Consider the following 19,682-nt stretch of genomic DNA (forward strand, 5'->3'; position numbering starts at 1 on the left):
TGCAAAATCATCTAGACATGAAGAAAATTTACATTAATTCATGGTTTTCCACTCTCAGTCTGCTTCCTCATTCTTTCATTCGTTTTGTGTGTGTGTGTGTTGAATTTCCCTTTATGTTCTGTATTCTCTTCACTTTTTTTCTCATCAGTTCCTCAGCATCTGCCTTAGTTCTCCTGATTTTTCTTCTTTGAGATTTTCTTTTTGTTTGTGTTTTTTCATAGCAGTCCATTTCTGATATTACTCTTTTTCATCCCTGGCCTCTCACAAACACTTAGTACTGTCCTTCACCCTTTCCCATTGCCCTTTTTTCCTTTTTCCTTTTCCTTTTCTCTTATATAGTTTTGCATTCAGATTTCTCCAAATCTCTGTTGCCTTTCCATGTAATCTTTTTTTCTTTGCCTACTGCATGTCTTCACAGTGTCGTTTTATCTCTTGTTTTCAGATTGATTATTGCTAATTTTTATTAATATTCCTCTATTCCTTATGGGCTAAGCAAGAAAAAAATAATCATGCTACAAACTCAGTAATGTACATTTAGACTTGAAAGTCTTCAGACATTAGTGATGGTGATAATAGTAGGACAGGAAGAAAGGAATGACAAATGGAGGTGCTCCTATATTTGTCTGTGGATAAATAAATAATGCTTATTACCAGCTTTAGGCTAGAGATACTTAGCTCTTTGCTCAGTCAAACAGAAACTGCAGGCCAAGTTGGATCTACCAAGGTGGATAACAGCAAAGTCCATCATAAGGGCTATCAAACCACGTTTGCAATAAATTCTCCCTTCTAGCTTTAGTATCTCAGTTTGACTTATAAAGAAAAAAAAAGAAAAAGGAAAAAAAAAAGGGGGGGGGGGGGGCTGAAAAACAGAGCAGAGATCGAGCTAAATGAAAAGACATATGGGCAGGCTCGTGATAAAGAATAAGTCTGTTCTTTATAAACTTGGGGTAGGAATTGCCTCCCAATGCCATCAGTAGGGAGAGACAGGGAGTGCCAAGGAACAGCTTGTGCCCCCCAGACAGAGGGACACAGCTGACCGAGGGTGCCTGGCTGCCCTTTAATGTAACGTGAGGTGAGACAGATCCTCAGCACTGAGCAGCTAATGGTGCCAACTTTACTTCTGAGAAGTGCTTAGTGTGTACATGTCTTAGTGTGTACATGCTGTGATACTTTCCTATGGCTAGGAAAATGTCTTTGTTTAAATCAGTGCAGAAGTGAGGGGGAAGCATGAGGTTTGAATTACAGGGCAGAGAGACAGACTGCAGACCTGACGTAATAGCTCAGTTTTGCAGAACCTTCTTCATGCGACTCCAGTGAGAGTTGGCTATATTTGCTCTAGTATGCTTAAAGTTTGAGAGGCTTATAGAGTTTCCAGCACCTCCAGGATTTGCTTGCTTATATTCATTTTCCTTTTTATAATCCCTAAAAATCTAAAATTCCTGATTATGTTGATCTGCCATCACCAAAAGATAGGCCAAAAACGTAGTACTGGCATGTTTGTATACCTCATGTTATATATACATTACAGTGAGGTGTAGCTCCACCCCGCAGGCACAATCCCCTTTATAGTGGTTTATTCTAGCTAGTAGAAATGTGTGGTGTGTGGTGGTTTGTGTTTGATTGTCCTTTCCTTTTTGATTTAAGAACTAGGGAGTCTGGATTAAGTATGAGAGAACTTTATGGTACTTTTGTCTGCCCTGAGGCCTATCTGTTTCACTGAGTGCCTTAGGAATCGGTAAACCAAGGGAATAACAAGCAATATGTATATCTGGGGAAGATGTCATCTGCACACTGTCTCAAGTCCAACACCTGTCAGGCAGCCAGAACAGTTCCATTCCCTCCCTGTTTGTTTAGACTGGCCTTTCAGATTCCAAGATGAGCTCCTATAGGATTACGAATCCCTGTAGGTATGAAGGTGGGCAGATGCTGAGGCCTATCTGAAAGTATTATTGACAGTAATGGAGAGCAGGATGGCACTGGAACAACCCAGGTGTGCAGGACACCTTGGTGCCCTTGATGAAAGACAACAACTTAGGGGCTTTGTGATCTGCTCCCTCATTTCTGCTGTGGGGAACATACCAGCTGAGACTGAGATCGGGGTGTGATATGACCACTTTTTTATTCATCTGCTGAATAATTGCAGGAAAAACAAGGGGTTTATGTCTCTCAGTGAAGAAATTGGGTAGCCCCACTGAAAGGTTTCTCTTGTAGTGCTTGTCAGAGTAGAGGGGAGAAGGATGCTGGTGGTGGTTCTCATGCTGTGTAAAAGAGGCTGCAGACAGGAGATTTTACAGACAAGTCCATGTATAGGTCTTTTCCCTCCTCTGTTCTTGTTTTCTTAGATCAGAATTAGATGCTGGGTGAGCTGTAGGAATGAAGAAGTCATGTGAGACAAATCTTCATTGAAAACAACAACAACAAAAAGGCTGGGGGAAAAAAAATAAGCTTCATTCAGAAAACAGCTGTAAAAAGCCATCATCAGCAAAATGTCTTTCCATTCTGCTGGGTTGAATGAACTTCTTGTATTTGAGAAAGACCCCACTGACTTTATCACATGCTTGGCTCCAGAGTACTGACAGCAAAACCAAGCTGACCTAGTGATGAGCCATCAAGCCTGTATCTCTCTGTTTTCTGTCTAAGAAATGGTTGTTTACAGCAGTACCAGCATTAACTGCTTAATTGTTTCCATTCAAGAGAGTATTATTAGGGGCATAAGGACCAAAAGAGCTGTAATCAGGAGCTGAAAGAACTTTGATCAGCAATCAAGTAATAAGTTAGTTACATGTATGCCTTGTATTTATGCCCAATAGCAGGCTTCAGAATTTTCTCTGGCTTTATAACTGTGTATTTTATTGATGCGTCTCTAACACTTTTCCACTGAGACTTGAGGGGAGCAAAGAGAAGATAAATTAATGTGATGGGCTAATTAATGCAAGGATCCAAGAAATTAACGCTGTAAATAATGTAGAATAAAGTAGGGTGACCAGAGATTTTATTCAGTGGTACCTGTCATTAACATAGACATAAACACAGACTTGGAAGTAGTAAACTAGTACAAACGTTCAGACCTGATCTTGGTGAAGTGTAGGGTGCTGTGCTTCTTAGGGGCATACCCTTTGTGTAGATGGGGGATTTAACTGGAAAGGAATTCTTGTTCTGTGAGTACATTATAAACAAATAGATGGCAAGTAATTAAACATGGGATAATACATGGCAAGTTAGACAAGGCTTGAGGGCTCTGATAAAGTAATTGAAATGGAAAGTAATGCTTCAATGGTTTGTATGCATTGTTGGAACCTACAAATTAAATTACAGCCTTGGTAGTGATATATTCTTGCACTATTTATGATGCTGTGCCCAACGTATTTTAAAATTAAAAGAAGATTAATTCCTCATATGGAAACTTTTCATATGCATCAGACATACTCAAATACTATTGCATATAGTGCCAGATGTATGGAGAACTAGTTGTAGTATGTCTGATGTTCTGGGATATAGCTTATCATGCTAGAGTCCAATTATTGAAAATGTACATCCTACCAGGTCGCAATTCATTACAAAGAAACTGCAGTGAAATACAGTGATCTTTTTTATTCTGCATATTAGCAAAATAAAGTAATTTCTCACTGCAGATTTATTTACCTGTAAGGAAGAATGTGGATGGCAGAATATACACTGCACTTGTTGGAAAGCACATGACATAATAGTGTATTTGGATAATCTGTTTTATTTTTACTTTTGGTGTATTTGAGTCTGGTTGGTCAGCAGATCTAAGCAGTTTTTTAACTAGGTGAAGTATATATGTGCATACATTAAAAGGGGATGCTTGACTGATCAGTTAGCCCTGCCAAATATAAACCAGATGCTTCAACAGTAAATACTGCTTTACTCCTATACTGCAAGAAACAAGCATCGACTGATTAAATTTGAAATAAAACTAGATAGGTTTAACATTGTTTCTATGCCAAAATATTACTTTATTATAGTCCTAGTGCAAATACATAATACAAAGAATATCTCAAAATATTTTTACAGTGAAACTGAAAATGATACGTTTAAGACAAAATGAAAATCTTTACACTCATGATAAGTCTGTTTTCATTGTGCTGCGTAGCTAGACCAGTAATGGTGTACAACTTTACAGTGTACAATGTAGGAATCAGAAGACACCACATTTGACTGCAGATCTGCTGGGCAGGGTGTAGCAGGGAGTGGGACGCCAGGTTTTTTGGTTTTGTCTATGGGATCTGTTCTGATCTCTGTCATGTTACTTAAATATTCTCTGTCAGCTTACCCTTTGTAACGGAAGTGGGTGATGCTTCCCTCTCTGCCTGAGAGGAAAAAACTGAAATAGAAGCCTTACTCCAGTAAGATCCCTTACAAATGGCTCTTTACGCTGATGTTGGCTCATGGTCATATGCTTATGATATGGTATGATTCTTTTGAATACCAGTCATGTTGATAAAAGCAATATTTTTCTTGTGTGAAAGCATAGCCAAAAAGTACAGAAGAAAGCTGCAGTGCTGTGAAGTGCTCGTGTCATGAGATTACCCTATGATGTTTAAGTCCCTCCTCTTTCGCACTGTGAATGCTGCATTTGTAAGAATACATTTTCTGTATTATTTGGTCTTTTGGAGTGAGAGGATAGAAGGGGTAGATGCAGTATTTCTGTTCTCAGGAGCTAGGGTATTTTTTTTTACAGTTCCCTTCTCTAGTGTGTCTTTGTAACAAAAAACAAAGAAAGGTAATCCTAATTGCTAGCATAGTGTGCTGCAGCTATCTGTGACTCTGATTTATGGTGGCCCCAAAGTTCAGGTTTGCCAGGAGGCTCCGGTCCTGGTTAATGAGTAGACAGCCAGATCCCATGGCTGGGTGCTGCGCCCAGCACAAGGGGCTCTTGCTTCCCCCTGCCAGCTGTTGCTACCAAGTTTCCAAATGAATGATGGCTGTATTTTTTTTCTTTCTAGAATTGTTTACGCTGGCTTCGCTAAGAAATTAGAGGTCTTCTCTTATTGGGGAATGAGTATGTGTGTTGTTTCTTATTGTTACCTTTAAAATGCTCTCTCCTACCTAACTGGAGGTGACTCGCTGCTTTATTTATGGCTTTCCCCTTTGTGAGTCTCCCTTGTATTTCATTCCGTAACGTTAGTCTCCTATACATCTCATAGGCACACATTAAAAAATGGTTGAGCGATTGAATCACATAGTGTTGCACAGTTTGTGACTGGGTGACATGCCAAGGAGGTTATTTAGTGACTAATTTCAAAGGGGAGGAGAAATTGCAGCGTTGTCATGTGGAAAAGTACTTCAGTCTCTTGAAGCAGCGTTACTAGATGACTGGGTAAAGCAAGATGGCCTGTCCCTGTTGTGAGCAGAGGGAACAAGGAACATTTTCTGTTTAAAAATCTTTTCCCAGAAGGCATGGATATATAAAATGTTGTACTGTAGACTGAGGATTTAGATTCAAGGCTGAAAACAAAAAGCGCTTTATTAGAAGAAGTGGAACCAAATGTTCATCTTACTGCTGTAGCCATACAGGTGATTTCCTTAAGTAACAGTAAGTGGCTTTAATTATTTCAGAGCAAAAATCCTATTGGATATGATGCTGTTTCTCTGTAGGTAACGTGGGCTAAGAATGTAATAAGACTGCTACTGTTTTTAATTGTTGAAACAAATGCCCAGAGTAGCATCAGGACAGCTGAGAAATTATGCCTGAAGGATCAGACTGTAGGTTTTGATCTGAAACTCTCCATTCTGCTTGTTTTCAAGGAACCATCCTCATCAGGCATGTTGACGTAGAAGCAAGGTGAAGCAATCATATATTATTTTTTATATTACCATTAAATTGGTTTTGTTAGAATTTTACAGATCTGTTTTACATTCAGTAAAAAGTGAAACAGGTATTCTTTGTTTTCCCCATGGGAGCTTCAGGGTATGGTATGCATTAAGTTTATATGTAGTCAGGGATAAAAAAGGATATACTGAGACATGTAAAGTACCTTGAGGTAAAACATTTGGATAGCTGTAGGGACTGAGTTCATAGACAAGCGTGCATTGAAGATCTAAGTATAAAGTAAGGGACAGTAATGTTAAGAATGTGTTTGATGATCTGTCATATGGAAAGGAAAATAAGGCTACAACTGAGCTGTGCTTAATTCAAGACAGTGTATCTGTAGCTGAGATATCATACCCTACATTTTCTGTTCTTGACATTAAAATAGTGCTTATGCTATATCCCTTGTACCACTTCACAACAGGTAGAAAAGTGTGGGGATGAGATGCTATGTGACATCAAGCAGTATGGTGAAGGCAGTTGCTTAGGATTCACTCAGGAGAAGAGTAGTTGGTGAAAGAAGTCTATGACCATAGAAACTGGGGAAATGCCTTATCCTCAGAGACATCTTACTCTAGGTGATTGCAGCACTGTTGAATGAAAACCACATAGAATTAATGACACAGGTACCATATCCATCAATGTCCCACAGACTGGGTTTGTTTGTTTTTTTCAGTTGTGATCATTAGAACCAGAAAATTACAGTTTCATAGATGTCCTGAGTTCAGCTCTTTCTGCACTGTAATACAGAGATTTTACAGCTGGACATAGAACTGTGCAAAAGAAGCTAGAGAACTGAAACCAAGATATGTGCTAAGAATGGGAAGTTTATTATGAAAAATACTGGTATTTCTTGGGGAGTTCTGAAAACTCTTTATCTAGATAAATATCCAGAAAAGGGTAATGGAAATGTATAGGGCATGTCAAGAACAGAGCTAGGTGGGTCTCAGAGTTCCCCATTCATGGCAAGTTTGAACATTTGAAATCAGTTTTATTTTGGAATTATTGGCATGGTGTTCCCATAATGAAAAAATACTCTGGAAACTGACTCCTCCTAGGGCTTTGTACTGTGGGCTAGACTTAGCTGAAGCTGGGACTCCAAGCTTAGCCTAGGTTAGCTGTATCATTATCTGAAGTATCTCTCTGGGACATCAGAGGACCTGTCTTCAGCCAAAACTGCTAACTAAATTAGTCTGAAAGCACTGCTGAGGAGTGATAGACATTGAAACTTCTGCTCATCTCACTCTATAGTCTTTAAGGTCATTGCAGAACTGTCCAGTACTTCACTCTGCCAAAGAGAACATGTAAGAGCTGGGGTCCCTACCTCTCCACTCTGACCAAGTTGTCCTAGGGCTGTGAATCTGGAAAGCCAAAACTCTACAGAACTTCAGGGATGTTTAATAAGGAAGCATGTTGATATTTGACTTAAATCTGCCAGGGAGAACTTTCAGCTCACCTTTGTTTAACTGACATTTTAGCAAAACTTTCAGCTCTTTTGGGTTAACGTTGTCTGATGAAATTATTTTTCATTGGAAAGCTCCTGACCAGAAAAAGCTAAGATGCTGGTAATGTGCTTGCAGTTTCTAAGTATGCCATTGGGCAGCTGGAGGAATCCGCAGATGTATCCAGCCTGTTATTTTCTGTAATGGCTCAACAGAAAGAGGAAATCTGTAGGAATTAAAAGCGACACAAAGAAAAGGCAAGGACAAGCAAGGGCAACAAACTTTCAGTGATGTGCGCTAGCGTGAGGCTTTAGAGAGACGGTCATGATACATGTACCTAAAAATGTCATTTTCAAACTGTTTACCATTTCTGTAATTTTCAAATGTGCTGTGCCATGTTGTAAATGATATTATTTTAGAAATATCAAAACTCTATCTGACATTTTTTTTGCAAAAGCTCATTTGTGCTTTCAGCTGTGCAAACCCAACTTTGGTGAAAGAGCAGCTATGACAGATACGATATAATGTAGGGCAACTAATGATTAAACTCAGGGTTTTGGACAGCTAGTACAGTAAGGCTGTCAATTTATTTTTATCAGAGATGAACTAATGGATTGTGTTGTTAGGTTTGGGGTTCCTTACATAAACCTTCCCCGATTAACAAAGGGAAGGACTGCCTCATCTTTAAGATTTTCTTCAAGTGAGCAATGTCTCTTTACCTTGAGTGTACTTGTTATGTAGTGAATTGATTGGTTTTGTTATCAGTATTTAGTTTTTATGTAGCATTTGCATCAAACATTTGCCAATTTCTTGATAAAATTCTTTGCAAGTGTCCTCAGTTTACTATTGGGTGAGCCAGCTTTAGGAGCAGATGTTCAGTTTCTTCAGGGAAATAAAGGGTGCTGACAAGAAAGTAAGAAAAAGTAATAGCTTTGCATGCCTGAGAGGTGATTAATGGTGGTGTCTGCTGGGAACTCCAGGGTGTCTTCAGGACAGTGCAGGGATGAGCACCATTACAGGAACATGCTTCATCTAGGTATTTTGGCAAGCTGAAATCCCTGGAGTGAATCCAGTTGTGGTGCTCTCTCTTGATAGGCAAGGCATTGTAGAGTAATGGGAGGGGCTGCCAGGTCAGAAACCCTCACCTACTTTTCTCTTTGCCTGTGCTTTGCTGTGAGATGTTAGCAGATAATGGTGTAAGTCAGGTTGCACTTCTGGCATCCAGCTACCTGGGGAGATGAAGGGTTGGTTTGGTGCTAATGAATCAGCGGTAGTGCAGTGCTAGCTGCTACTGCCCTGGTATGCTTGTGGGCACAGCTCCCTGTGCCCTGTCTCATGTGTGCTGCAGGTACAAATGATGCCTTGAAGCCAGCCCAAGAGAGAGAAGAAAGGATGATTGCCTCATTGTGAGAAGCCCACCTTACAATGCTGTGATGCAGTCCTACTGGGTATTCATTCAAATAGCTGAGCTATTCAGGGGGCCAGGAGCCACAGCTAGATTTGTGTTCTGCTATATGCAAGATATTAGTTCTGCTCAGTCTTTATGTGAGCTACCAGAAGCAAAGGAAACTCTTTGTAAAGTCATCTTCTTGGTCGGAAAAAAGCTGGTTTGCTACCTTTCTGCATACAATAGCATTTAAAATACAGCACGTTACCGAGTCCGCAAACTAATTTTGAAAGAAAAAACATAGCTGGTTTTGTCTGATGTTCACTCTTCAGTATGTGTCCAATGCCCCTGTTGTTTTGTTAAACAAGAAGAAATCCAAGTCTGTATCTTACAAACTGCAGTGTTGTTAGACTGACCAGAAACTTCCTCAGGAGATGGTTAAATGTGGTGTGATCTTTTTTACTACTGAATGTGAAAGATTCTTACCGGTGCCATTCACCTCCCATGTTGCATACACAAATGGCTGTAGCAGCCATTCGCCAGACTTTAACCTCAAGAACTGACAAACAAGTTTCTATTTCAAGGATGTACAGGCTACGGAGAGCAAGAACAAGGAAGAGCTATGTGCTCAAGAAAACCACACCCTCAGGCAAATATATTACGTAGCTGCAGTTGAAAAGCGCATGATCCTATGCCTACAGTACAAAATCTTCTTCCTTTTCTTCTCAAAGCAATTGTCTGTGACATCACCTGGTATTTACAGGCTCAGATATGCCCAATATCCTCTTTCTCTGTCTTGAGTCATACAGCATAAGACTATGTGGTTCAAAGCAGCCTATATATTAGAGTGTGGGTCAGGAAGAAAAAGAACAGTACAGAAAGTGGAGTATATATGGGAGAGAGTAATGTGCCTTGAATATCACACAGAAGATATATAGCTGAGAAGCATGAAGAGACCATCTTTTTAATTTCTGAAGCTGCCATTAATGAAAAATCCAGAGATTTTGGAGAAGGGAAAAACGTAGAAAGAGAAAATATGAACAAGCGTCAGGAGGTGCTGTAATGTGACCAGTGAGGCTGCCTGGCGCTCAGCCCTGCCCAGCTCACATGCCCCAGTCCTCCAGCGCTGGGCACCCCAGACTCCATGGCTCCAGCTACTCTCCCCTTCTGCACACTCCACCCAGGCACTGAGTCACATCCTAAAATAGAAAGGGAACCTTTCAGGAAGGGGCTTTCTGCTCAAGTTTGTGCCCTCCTGGCCCAGTGGAGTCTTGTTTCAGGCTGTGCGCTACATGGGCTATATTAATGCAAGGAGCAAAAGTAAATAGCTTTGTAACCGTCAGTACTCAGACACGGGATGTTGAGCAATAGCTGAGCTACGTATTTGAACTGATCGTTTCCATCCTGAAGTATGGGAATATGGTAAGATGGAAAATAGGTATTTTTCTTTGACAGATTTCTTTAACTTATGAGGAACGAATGAGCATATACAGGAATATGAAGTCCAGAAGTTAGGGGATATAAAATAAGCTTTCAAAGCTTCCCATGGAAATTTTCTCTTCTCTACAAGGAAACATCAGAATTTTCCTTTCACTGCAACCCAGTGTATCCCAGTGCCTGTGGTTTGTGTGCCAGATACTTTGGAACTGTTGCAGTTTTAGCTGATATAATGAAGCAGGACGTGATACAGCCTGTATGATGGGGACCAAGGAGGTCTTTCCTCCTCCATTCTCTCAGTGCAAAATATCTCTTGCTTTCTCTCTCTATAGGTGTGAGTCCAAAGTGGCTCAGAGTTGGGAGGAGTCTTTCTGTTCTATTGGCACAACACAGCTCTGTGTGCTGCAGTGTTTCTTCAAGTCAGATGAAGAACTCTATTGAATGCCCACTGAAAATGTTGTTTAGTTTTATTTTAAATCCCAGACTTTGGTAATTGTTTGTGAAAATTAAAGAAAGCTATTCCGTGTTCCCCTTTGGCTGGGTAATGCCTCTGGCCCATCCCAACTCATTCCTTTATTCTGTTGCGCTTATTTATTATTGCTGCTGCCACAATCAGGTTATCTCTTTTCTTCTTTTTGATACCTGATACTGCAGACTTTTGATCTCTGGCCCTGGGGAACGTCATTTGTAATTCCCAAGTGTGGAGCCTGCTGTGATGAGAGCAGCTATTGTTTATATACCGCCACTGCAATTCCCTCACCAGCAGAAAAACCTGTGGTGGGGCAGGAATTGAAAGAATACAATTTCTTGCCTCATCAGCCATGGATCACTGTTACTGCAATGAATCCTGTCACACTGTCAAATCAAGGAGTGAGAGGGGAGAAAAATGATGAAGATTTTAGATCAATTACTTCCACTGCACAGAAGCATGTGCTGTGTAACTTTAGGAATCCCTTGGAAATGATGCAGAGAGAAGCTGAAATTGCCAACACAAGTTTTAGAAGCTTTAATTTTTTTCTCACGTACGTGGTGGAACCCAGCTGACTTTATCATCTCCTCGTTTATCCACCTGACCCGAATGGCTCCAAGAGCAAGCACGTGATGCTTGCTAGAGGGAGAATTTCTCTGCTGTGTGCCATTGATGGTGCTCAGTCACCTAAGGAGGTCATTGTTGGGCAGAGCGTGATGCTGCAGTCTCAGAAGCTCATGTATTCTCTGCAGGTTTTTGCAATGGCCTTAGTTAAGGGAGCACTCAGATGTTGGTAAGGAACTTTTCCCTTTCTTTTCCTCATTTGTTCAGTCTGTACTGCTAGCAATTAATGATGCTGATTATAAAAATATAATATTTGGTAGCTTTCTGAGCACATTCTGTATTCATTTTTCTAAGCTCTCTTATCCTTTGTTGTGGTGCAGGAACTTTTGGCACGTGTTTTATAGGGACTGACTGTTTTCATGCAACTTGTGTGTCAGTAAATGTCTGTGCATATCCCCTATGCTTTGTGTTCCCTTTGCATAATAAAGGCAACATCATGGTATTAGGAAAAGCCAAATCCTGCACTGAAGTAAATGGAAAATGAGTTGTAATGTTTATTTTTTATGTGTGTCTAAGGAGTTCAAGTATGTTTGTGATGCCAGTATTTTATTCCTTGTGTGGAATCGGTGAACTCTAGCATGTGTGTCTGATCACTGAACTGTTTCAGTCTGTATCAGCTTTGTGTACCTGGAGCACCGAGGCCTGATTTCAGCTTGGTATCTGAATAACAGATTATGATGACATAATATTTCCATGAACAAATGTGTTTTTAAAACTCTCATATCCCTTTAACATGCAGCCCTTTTTATTGCTGTCTATAGGTTATTTTCTTCAGGCACTGAGATCCCAAGATGTTCTATTTATACAGGTGACAAATTATTTAGTCTTGAAGGTAGTTTTTATTTCTGTAAATGCTGATGTCACCACAATCCTCATCACGTTTTGCTCATTTGGTAATTTTACATCCTGTATGTTTTTCCTTTCTTTTCCAGATGCAGAGGGAAATTGCCTTTACGGGCCGAGACGGCCCAAGTGCTTCCCGCTCTGGATCTGCCACACACCCCTCCCACGCGATGCCCAGCTCTCCGCCCTCCACTCCAGTGCCCCACTCCATGCCTCCCTCTCCATCCAGGATCCCCTATGGAGGGGGACGTCCCATGGGTGTTCCAGGCAATGCCACCATCCCCAGGGACCGGCTCTCCAGCGTGTCGGCATCACGCTCCATATCTCCCAGCCCAAGCGCCATTTTGGAGAGGCGGGATGTGAAACCAGATGAGGACATGAGTAACAAAAACTTGGCCCTGATCCGAAATGAAGGCCTATATGGGGACCCGTACTTGTTTCATGAGGGGAGGATGAGCGTGGCTGCACCCCACAGTGGACACCCCCTCGATGTCTCCGATCACATTGTCGCCTACCATCGCAGTGCCATGAGGTCATCAAGCACATACTGTAACCCCTCTATGCAGCCTGAAATGCTGGAGCAGTCCTTGTACAGACAAAAGCCACGAAAGTACCCGGAGAGCCACTTGCCCACACTCAGCTCTAAAACACCTCCTGCCTCGCCCCACCGGGTGGCTGATATGCGCATGATCGATATCCATCCCCACCATAGTGCACATGTCCCTCCCCACGCTATCCAGCCTGACAGGGCCTCTCCCAGCCGCCAGTCCTTCAAAAAGGAGCCAGGACCACCCGTTTTTGTGGACGCCAAAGTTCGAAGTGCCCTCGGCCACCCAGGCATGGCAGAGGCAGTGCCGTCTCCCATCGACAAACAGGCTTTTGGCTATGGGTCACCTGCAATGCCCAAGGACAAGGAGACAAGGTAAGGCAGAGCCAGACATTAATTTATGCAAATAATCAACGTTCCTAATGTGCGCATGTTGTGTTGGCGTACACCCAGGGGATGCTGTGATGTGTAGGAGGCTGCTGCGCTGGGCTGCGGTGTTTATTAGCTGTCTGTCAAGGTAGTTAGTAATTTAGAGGAAATGCGACACCACCCATTATTAATCCAAAAGTATTGTCAGCTCATGATGAATCCCTAGTTATTTTCATTTGTGCAAATTTCAGTCATTGGAAAAAAATATAATAAAATAAAATGATTAACTAGGATTTTTCTTTCCAGGCAACCAGATCATGTTACAAGAACAAATGATGTTCTGTTCCTGCTAATAAGGGAATATATTTCACCCCCGTTAAGAGTGACACTCTGATATTACAATTTTGGTTCTTTATGGAGTGGAGTTTTTCTCATCTAGTGTTAGGAAATTGGAAGAATTTATCATTACTGTCTTATCTCCTGTAAAACATGAATTTGCATAAAAATAGGACAGTTGTTTGTAATAACGTTCCTCAAGGGGAAACTGCTGAGAAGAGCAAATCTATCCCAGGGAAGAAATTGAAATAAGAATGCTGTTCCCAGTGATTCTTTCTACCATCACAAATAGTTGGTGACCTGACTGTTGTTAACGTTTCTGCACTGAGAATGATGGTGATGATCTCTTCTGTCTCTTAAGGATCAGCTTTACACTAAGGTCTGTGAAGGCTTCTATTGCCGTAGACTCTACCCTAGGAGAGAAAAATCATTAAGCTGCCTGTCCGTTATTGTATGGTTGTATGAGTTGCTCTAATCTCCAGCATATTGTTTGTGCTGTTAACTTTTATTGAGCTCTTTAGGGAAGTGAAGATGAATAGCTGGAAAATGCTGAGCTCACAAAGGCCAAAGGTAACTACTGACTGCCTTAACCACTGGGGAGATACGGAACTTCATATGGCCCGAAACTTCTATCTGAGCAACTTTATTAACAATTAGATGCCTCTGACTATGCTAGGTGGAAAGAAGAATGTATTGTGAAGTCCCTTGTTGGGAAAAAAATGGAAAATGGAAGAAAATCAACTTCCCTCAAAAAATTAAATGCTGATACCAGCTTGGTATTTATATTGACACAAGGGGCTATTAGAGTCTAGAGTCAGTGAAACCTGGTTAGTATTTATTATTTCCAAGAAAAAAGATCCATGTATCAGAAATACCATTTCAAGCATCCAGTATGACAACAAGGAAATAATCTGTACAACATTTTCAATTTCTAATCCAAGAGATCAGATAAAAAATTTTGCAGGATTCATGTCAGAGGGCTGGAAATGAGGGAGCATACCAACAGCTTCCCAGTCTATGCCACTGCTTCTCCTCTGAGCATCTCATCTGTTCACTCTGGTACACAGGCTGTGTGTTTGTGAATATACAGATCTGCAGTTGCTTAAAGACAGCATTGTACAGGAGTTTTAGTTTGGGTTCCAAGATATATTTACAGTGATGGAAATAGCATTTGCATAATTATATTACCAAATAAATATGTGATCTTTAAAATTCAGTATGGTGTATGAGCCACATAACATTGAAAAAAATCATTCTGAAAATGTCTGTTATGTTGTGGGGTTTTTTAAACCTTAAGAAATGGTGACTTTTAAAAAAATAATTCTTAAAAAGCTAAAAGCAATTAACACAAACTGTTATGTTTTCTAACCCCTGCAATATCAAGGATGGTGTTGTGCTGAGCCAGTGTGCATGCAGAGTCAAGTGTGAGCTAGCAGCAAAAAGGCAGGTTTGCTTATCTGTTAGTCTTGGCAGTACTAAGGAAGGAAGTCTTTTGTGTTTGCACACTGTGTTGAGAAGCTCCCCATCCTCACATTCAACTTTGCAGATAGTTGGGAGTGGGTTGAGGCCCCTGCGAGTATCAAACCCATCATCTCAGCACCGTTACTCCTTCAGTCACTAGTGAGGTGTGCTGAAAAGAAAGAAAATCCCTCGTGATTTCTCTTTTGAGAAATAACCTTGAAGTAGTACTGTCACAACCTCAGAGGAAACACAAAGTTAAGGCAGAGTGTAAGTATAAGGTAGAGAAAAGATCAAAGTAAACATTGAGAATGCCAGTTCAGCTAAATCTCTCCTCCTGCATTAATTCTCCTTCCGTTCTTCCAGTCAGTGGCTGAAGCAGGTATCTATGTACTTCATCAGAATATCTTGGGTACTAAGAGCAGATCAGACATCTCACTGAGCATATCCTGGTTTTGTTGAAGAAATTAGGTCTGTTATCTTTGACATGGTAACTGCGGCAGATTTGGATCTACCAAAGATGAAAAAGATGAAAACTACATAGCATCTCCTATCTCTTTTTTCTAGAGTTTCCCACGTGGTTGCCAGGCTTGTTGAGTCTGTTATTTAAGTCAGAGTTGAGGGGGGTTTTATATCTTCATGTAACTCTTTCTTTTATCTGTTTTACCTCAGGTATTTTCAAGGTAGCTAATTCTGCCGCAAAAGGAACTAAATAAATTCTCAGAGTAATTCATTTATTAGAAGACTTCTATATAAAGGACTTTTAAAACAGTGAGAAGAAAGGAGTTCATGGAGATTTCAAAGATTAAAATATCATTAGTATTCATATGCACAAAAGATCAAGCAAGTTGCAGCACTTCATCTTTCCAGAGTCAGCGTTCCTTAAATACAAGGTTTACAGGAAGAATGAGTAAATCTTTGTGAGTGAGCATAAGCTGCTTAAACAGTGATTTGCCATCATTTTTTGGATGGCCCATTTATGTAGTTTATGGTGGACAATTCTGGAAACTACCACAGGCAAAACAGATGTTTAAATGTTGGCAAACTGGGAAAGAAGCTGATTCAAAAGTGCATTGAGCTAGATGTCATTTAACTTACGTTCCTTGCATTTAAAATACAGGTTATGTTGCAAAATTTGGGGCTATTTCATGGCTGGTGCTGAATATGATGCTACTCACTAAAATGCAGTACCAGAAAGAACAAGATAAGTCTATACAGTTGTTTTTTGGTTGTTGTTTGTTTTGTTTTGTTTTGTTTTTCCCTCATAAGGAGTACTGAGCTCTGGTTCTTTTCTGCCCAAACACAACTTCTGTCCTCTTTATGCCACATTAGTGGAAAAAATATGATGTTAAAACATGGCTCACTGAACAAAAATGTGATCATATTCTCCGCTTACAGTTTGCACTTAGAGACTAAAGTATAACAGGCACATTTAGGTGATTGTACACTGTTCCCATCATAACAACACTTTATTGTTTGTTGCATTAAAGTATGAGTAGACACTGTCTTGCTTAAAGAGAAAATGTTCATACTCTGTAAAACCATGGGCAGTGGGAGACAAGAAAGGCAGACCAGAGATACGCTCTCTCAGTCAGTGGTGTCCCCACTCTTAAACTCAGGCAGTGATTGAATTGCTCTGTAGGACTGAAGATAACCACAGAAATGTGTTTGCTGCACCCATTACAGACCTGTGGCTTAGTGTTTGCAATCTAGAAGCTTGCAGATGTCTTTGTAGTTGGAAACAATAGAACTTTTCCAGAGGTCTGGAATTACCAGTCAAAAAAGACAGGTGAGCAACACAGATGGTGGAAAGGTAAACTGCACTTTGTCTTCCTTCTGTTGGGGGAACTATCTGTTACTAGAGGAGCCACTGGAAAAGCCAACCTACTCCTGTTCCTTTTTCCTTTCAGTGAAACAAGAAATGTTCCTCTCATAGAGTGATGTAGAAAGAAATGTGTTTTTTCCCTGTCTCTGACCTTCCTTATAATACCACATGTACTTCACTTGCTGCGAAGTATGAATATGTAGTCACTGGAAATCATTCTCCAGGATAGCCTGCTAATTAGTTTGTGGTGTCAGACTTGGTATTTGAGTATGTCTGTTATGTTCAATCGCTGCACTGCCTAGGGTAGGACAGGAACATGAACAAACAGTTACACAGCCCAGTTCTAGTCTGTGTCTATACAAAGCATCTTCCCACTGTTGTGAATAATAAAAATGCCCTCAGGAAAGGGAAGAAATGTACAAGCCATGCTTAAATAGCAGCACAATGAGAAGTGGGTACCAATTTAACAATACACTGTACCCTGCTTGAGATTAATTCCAGTTAGCTGCAGTAGATAGAAAGACATGAAAACTCAGTGAGGTTGTAGTGAAGAAGCCAAGTGATGAAACCTGATGTCTCATTGCACAGAGCCCTTGTACAGGCAAAGGTTTATGTTGCTTCTGCTGAATTTGGAGGGTGAGATGCTGAGGCAGGGCCATTTTGCCTGGGCATAATAGGCTGTCAAATAGGCTGCTGGGAGGAAGAAGACTGGTGAGGCACTTGTGCCTGCTTTGCTGGCCGAGGTCTGTGTGTGAAAAGCCAAAGCCAACTCTGACCAAGAGGCCAGCTAGGGCTGGGAGTCACTTCTGACCTTGTCCCCTCCTTTTCTGCTGCACCACACCATGTCTGGCTCTCCCTGCATTCACTGGAAAACAATGTGAAACAATGCCCTTTAGTGCTAAGGCTGATAAAGCAGCACATTCTTTCCTAAGTGCCGTAGAAGTGACCCTCCCTTCTCTTCCTGGGTGGTGAAGAGATTCAGATTTGTCTGGGAAATTAATTTAGGAACTGAGCTGTACTTCTTCATTCACACACTCCCAGAGCTGGCAAAGAAGCACCAGTGAAGAAGGTTTTTCTGCCTGCCTCTCTTGCCTGATGCTCCACATCCAGACACATGGGGACATAGGCCTACCCCATCCCTGGGGAGCCCAGCCTGCATCATCCAGAGCATGTGTAGATTCTTCACATTCTTAATGCTTTTACCATATGAAAAGTAATGTACTCTGTGCAATTGATTCCAGTGTTTCATTCGTTTTTCATCATCTCCTATCTCTGGAACATCTTTCTCCCTCTTAACAACATATTTTCCTAGATTTCATGGCAAAGGACAAGATAGGCTCTGTGTTGCCATAATCTTATTTGAAGCAGAAAATTGTTTCCAGATTATCCAGTGTGAGGTGGAAAAAACATATTTATAAATTGGTAAAGCAGATAGTCTTCCAATTAAGTTTAGTTCCAGGAAGGGTTTATGATAACTATCTGAGAGAAAGAAATGTTTTTGTTACTAAGTGTCAAAGATGCTGCATTAAAATTTGTTAGAATATATTTATCCCGGGCTTTTTGTAATTGTTTCTGTTCCAAAGGTTACTGTACCTGAACCAGTTTAAAACTTTTAACAGTGGAAATTCTGTAACGTATTTTTTGGTTTGAAGGGAATTAGGTCGATTCAATAGCCTTCTCACCACCGCTCAAAATACCTTTCAGCATGAAGACAGAAAAGTAAGGAGCGCACATTGTATTCAATCGCAGTAAGAACATTTCTGCAAGCTGGGGATGGACTGAGCATGCTCTTGGTCCCTCCTGTGTCTGTTAGCTTCTCATTAGTCGCTTTGCTGTCCTGTTTTCTGAACATTGGGTGTTTTGGAGTGTCATCCAGCTATGATATCTGTGTGCTGGCCCAGAAAACGTCTATTTCATTCATGGAGTGTGAATGAAATAATTAGCCTGGATACCCTGGCTGGCTTATGAGTTGAGCTGGTTTCTCACTCTGTGTCATTTCAGCTTGCCTTTGTATCAATACCTACATTTGAGTTTATATGGCCCTATCAGTTGGCATTATTGCTTTGGCCACAAGCTGCAAACGGTGTGATGGGGGTGGCACTGCTGTTCCTGTGTGCCCAGGAGAGCACAGTGGTGATGAATGACCCCTGTGGCACGCTGCATCTGGGGCTGAGTGTGCCATCTTTACCATGTGGTCTGCCTCTGTCCTGTCTTCTTCCATGAGCCATTGTTGCTTGACTTGCTTTCTGAGAAGTGTAATTCTCAGCCGTCTTCCAAAATCACTGTCAGTGATTCCTTTTGTGTGCTTCCGTAGTCACATAAGTGCTAGCATAGAGGGACACATTTCCAAAAGGTCCTGTACGATATCTCATGCTCATGTGTTTCTGCACTGTGGTGTGCCATTGATGTACTGGCATGTGAAAGTAGGTACCTGCGTGAGCAGAAGGCTGTTACGGAGCCGACCAAGGAAGTCACCAGGTACCTGACCATTGTATGCGTCCATGTAAATGGTGTGCAAAGACAAAGACATGAGTGTTCTCCCTCTTATAAAAAAATGTTATTATTGTTGCTTAGAGGCAATTGGTAAGTCATGGAAAACGCTGTCCATACTTCTTACAGTTCTTCTTCCTCTCTTTTCTTCTGGTTTTTAGGTATTTCTCAGGAAGTGGGTGTGAAAACAAACCTGCTTTGCTATCACTGTGTTGCACAGCCTGTGTTCAGTGTGCTGTGCCTGATCTGTCACACTTCTGTCCTTTGCAGAGCAGTCAGTTGTGATGTCAGGTGCAAAGGATTTGGGCTGGGAAGTTGTCAACTCAAGCAGATTAAATGCTTCACAGATAAAATACTGCTTTGGCGAAATTAAAAATAGTAACAAGTGAAAGGATTTTAATCCTGAAATCTTACGCACAAGCAGAATTATTGGCCCAGTAGAGGTAAAATAAATTAATAAAAAGTAAATGTGATGCTGAAAATAATTTTCACGAATTTCAAGAGGCGTTATTGATTGTGTTAGGTGCCTTTTTTTTGGTGCAATCATTAGAAGTTTATTGTCTGGGTTGCTGTTTTGTTTTATTTTTTTAACTATGCAGATGTCTCTTTTATTGCCTGTTAA

General features: G+C 40.9%; 1 protein-coding gene across 43 annotated transcripts in view; it reads left to right on the plus strand.

Moving 5' to 3' along the window:
- The window catches only part of KIAA1217 (KIAA1217 ortholog), a 325,153-nt gene that overhangs the window by 267,989 nt on the left and 37,482 nt on the right, over positions 1–19,682 (plus strand). For 39 of the 43 annotated variants that reach the window (XM_015853276.3, XM_085538721.1, XM_085538733.1 and 36 more), the window contains one exon: positions 12,125–12,957. In XM_015853276.3, coding sequence (XP_015708762.2) covers positions 12,125–12,957 — 833 coding nt within the window. Of the gene's footprint in view, positions 1–5,418; positions 5,558–9,964; positions 10,085–12,124; positions 12,958–19,682 lie in introns of those variants that run through there. The other 4 variants (XM_085538727.1, XM_085538728.1, XM_015853282.3 and 1 more) reach the window with 4 other exon arrangements.

Source organism: Coturnix japonica, chromosome 2 (assembly GCF_054131305.1).
Source record: "Coturnix japonica strain WE chromosome 2, WE-NBRP24, whole genome shotgun sequence".
In the NCBI taxonomy this organism is placed as follows: domain Eukaryota; kingdom Metazoa; phylum Chordata; class Aves; order Galliformes; family Phasianidae; genus Coturnix; species Coturnix japonica.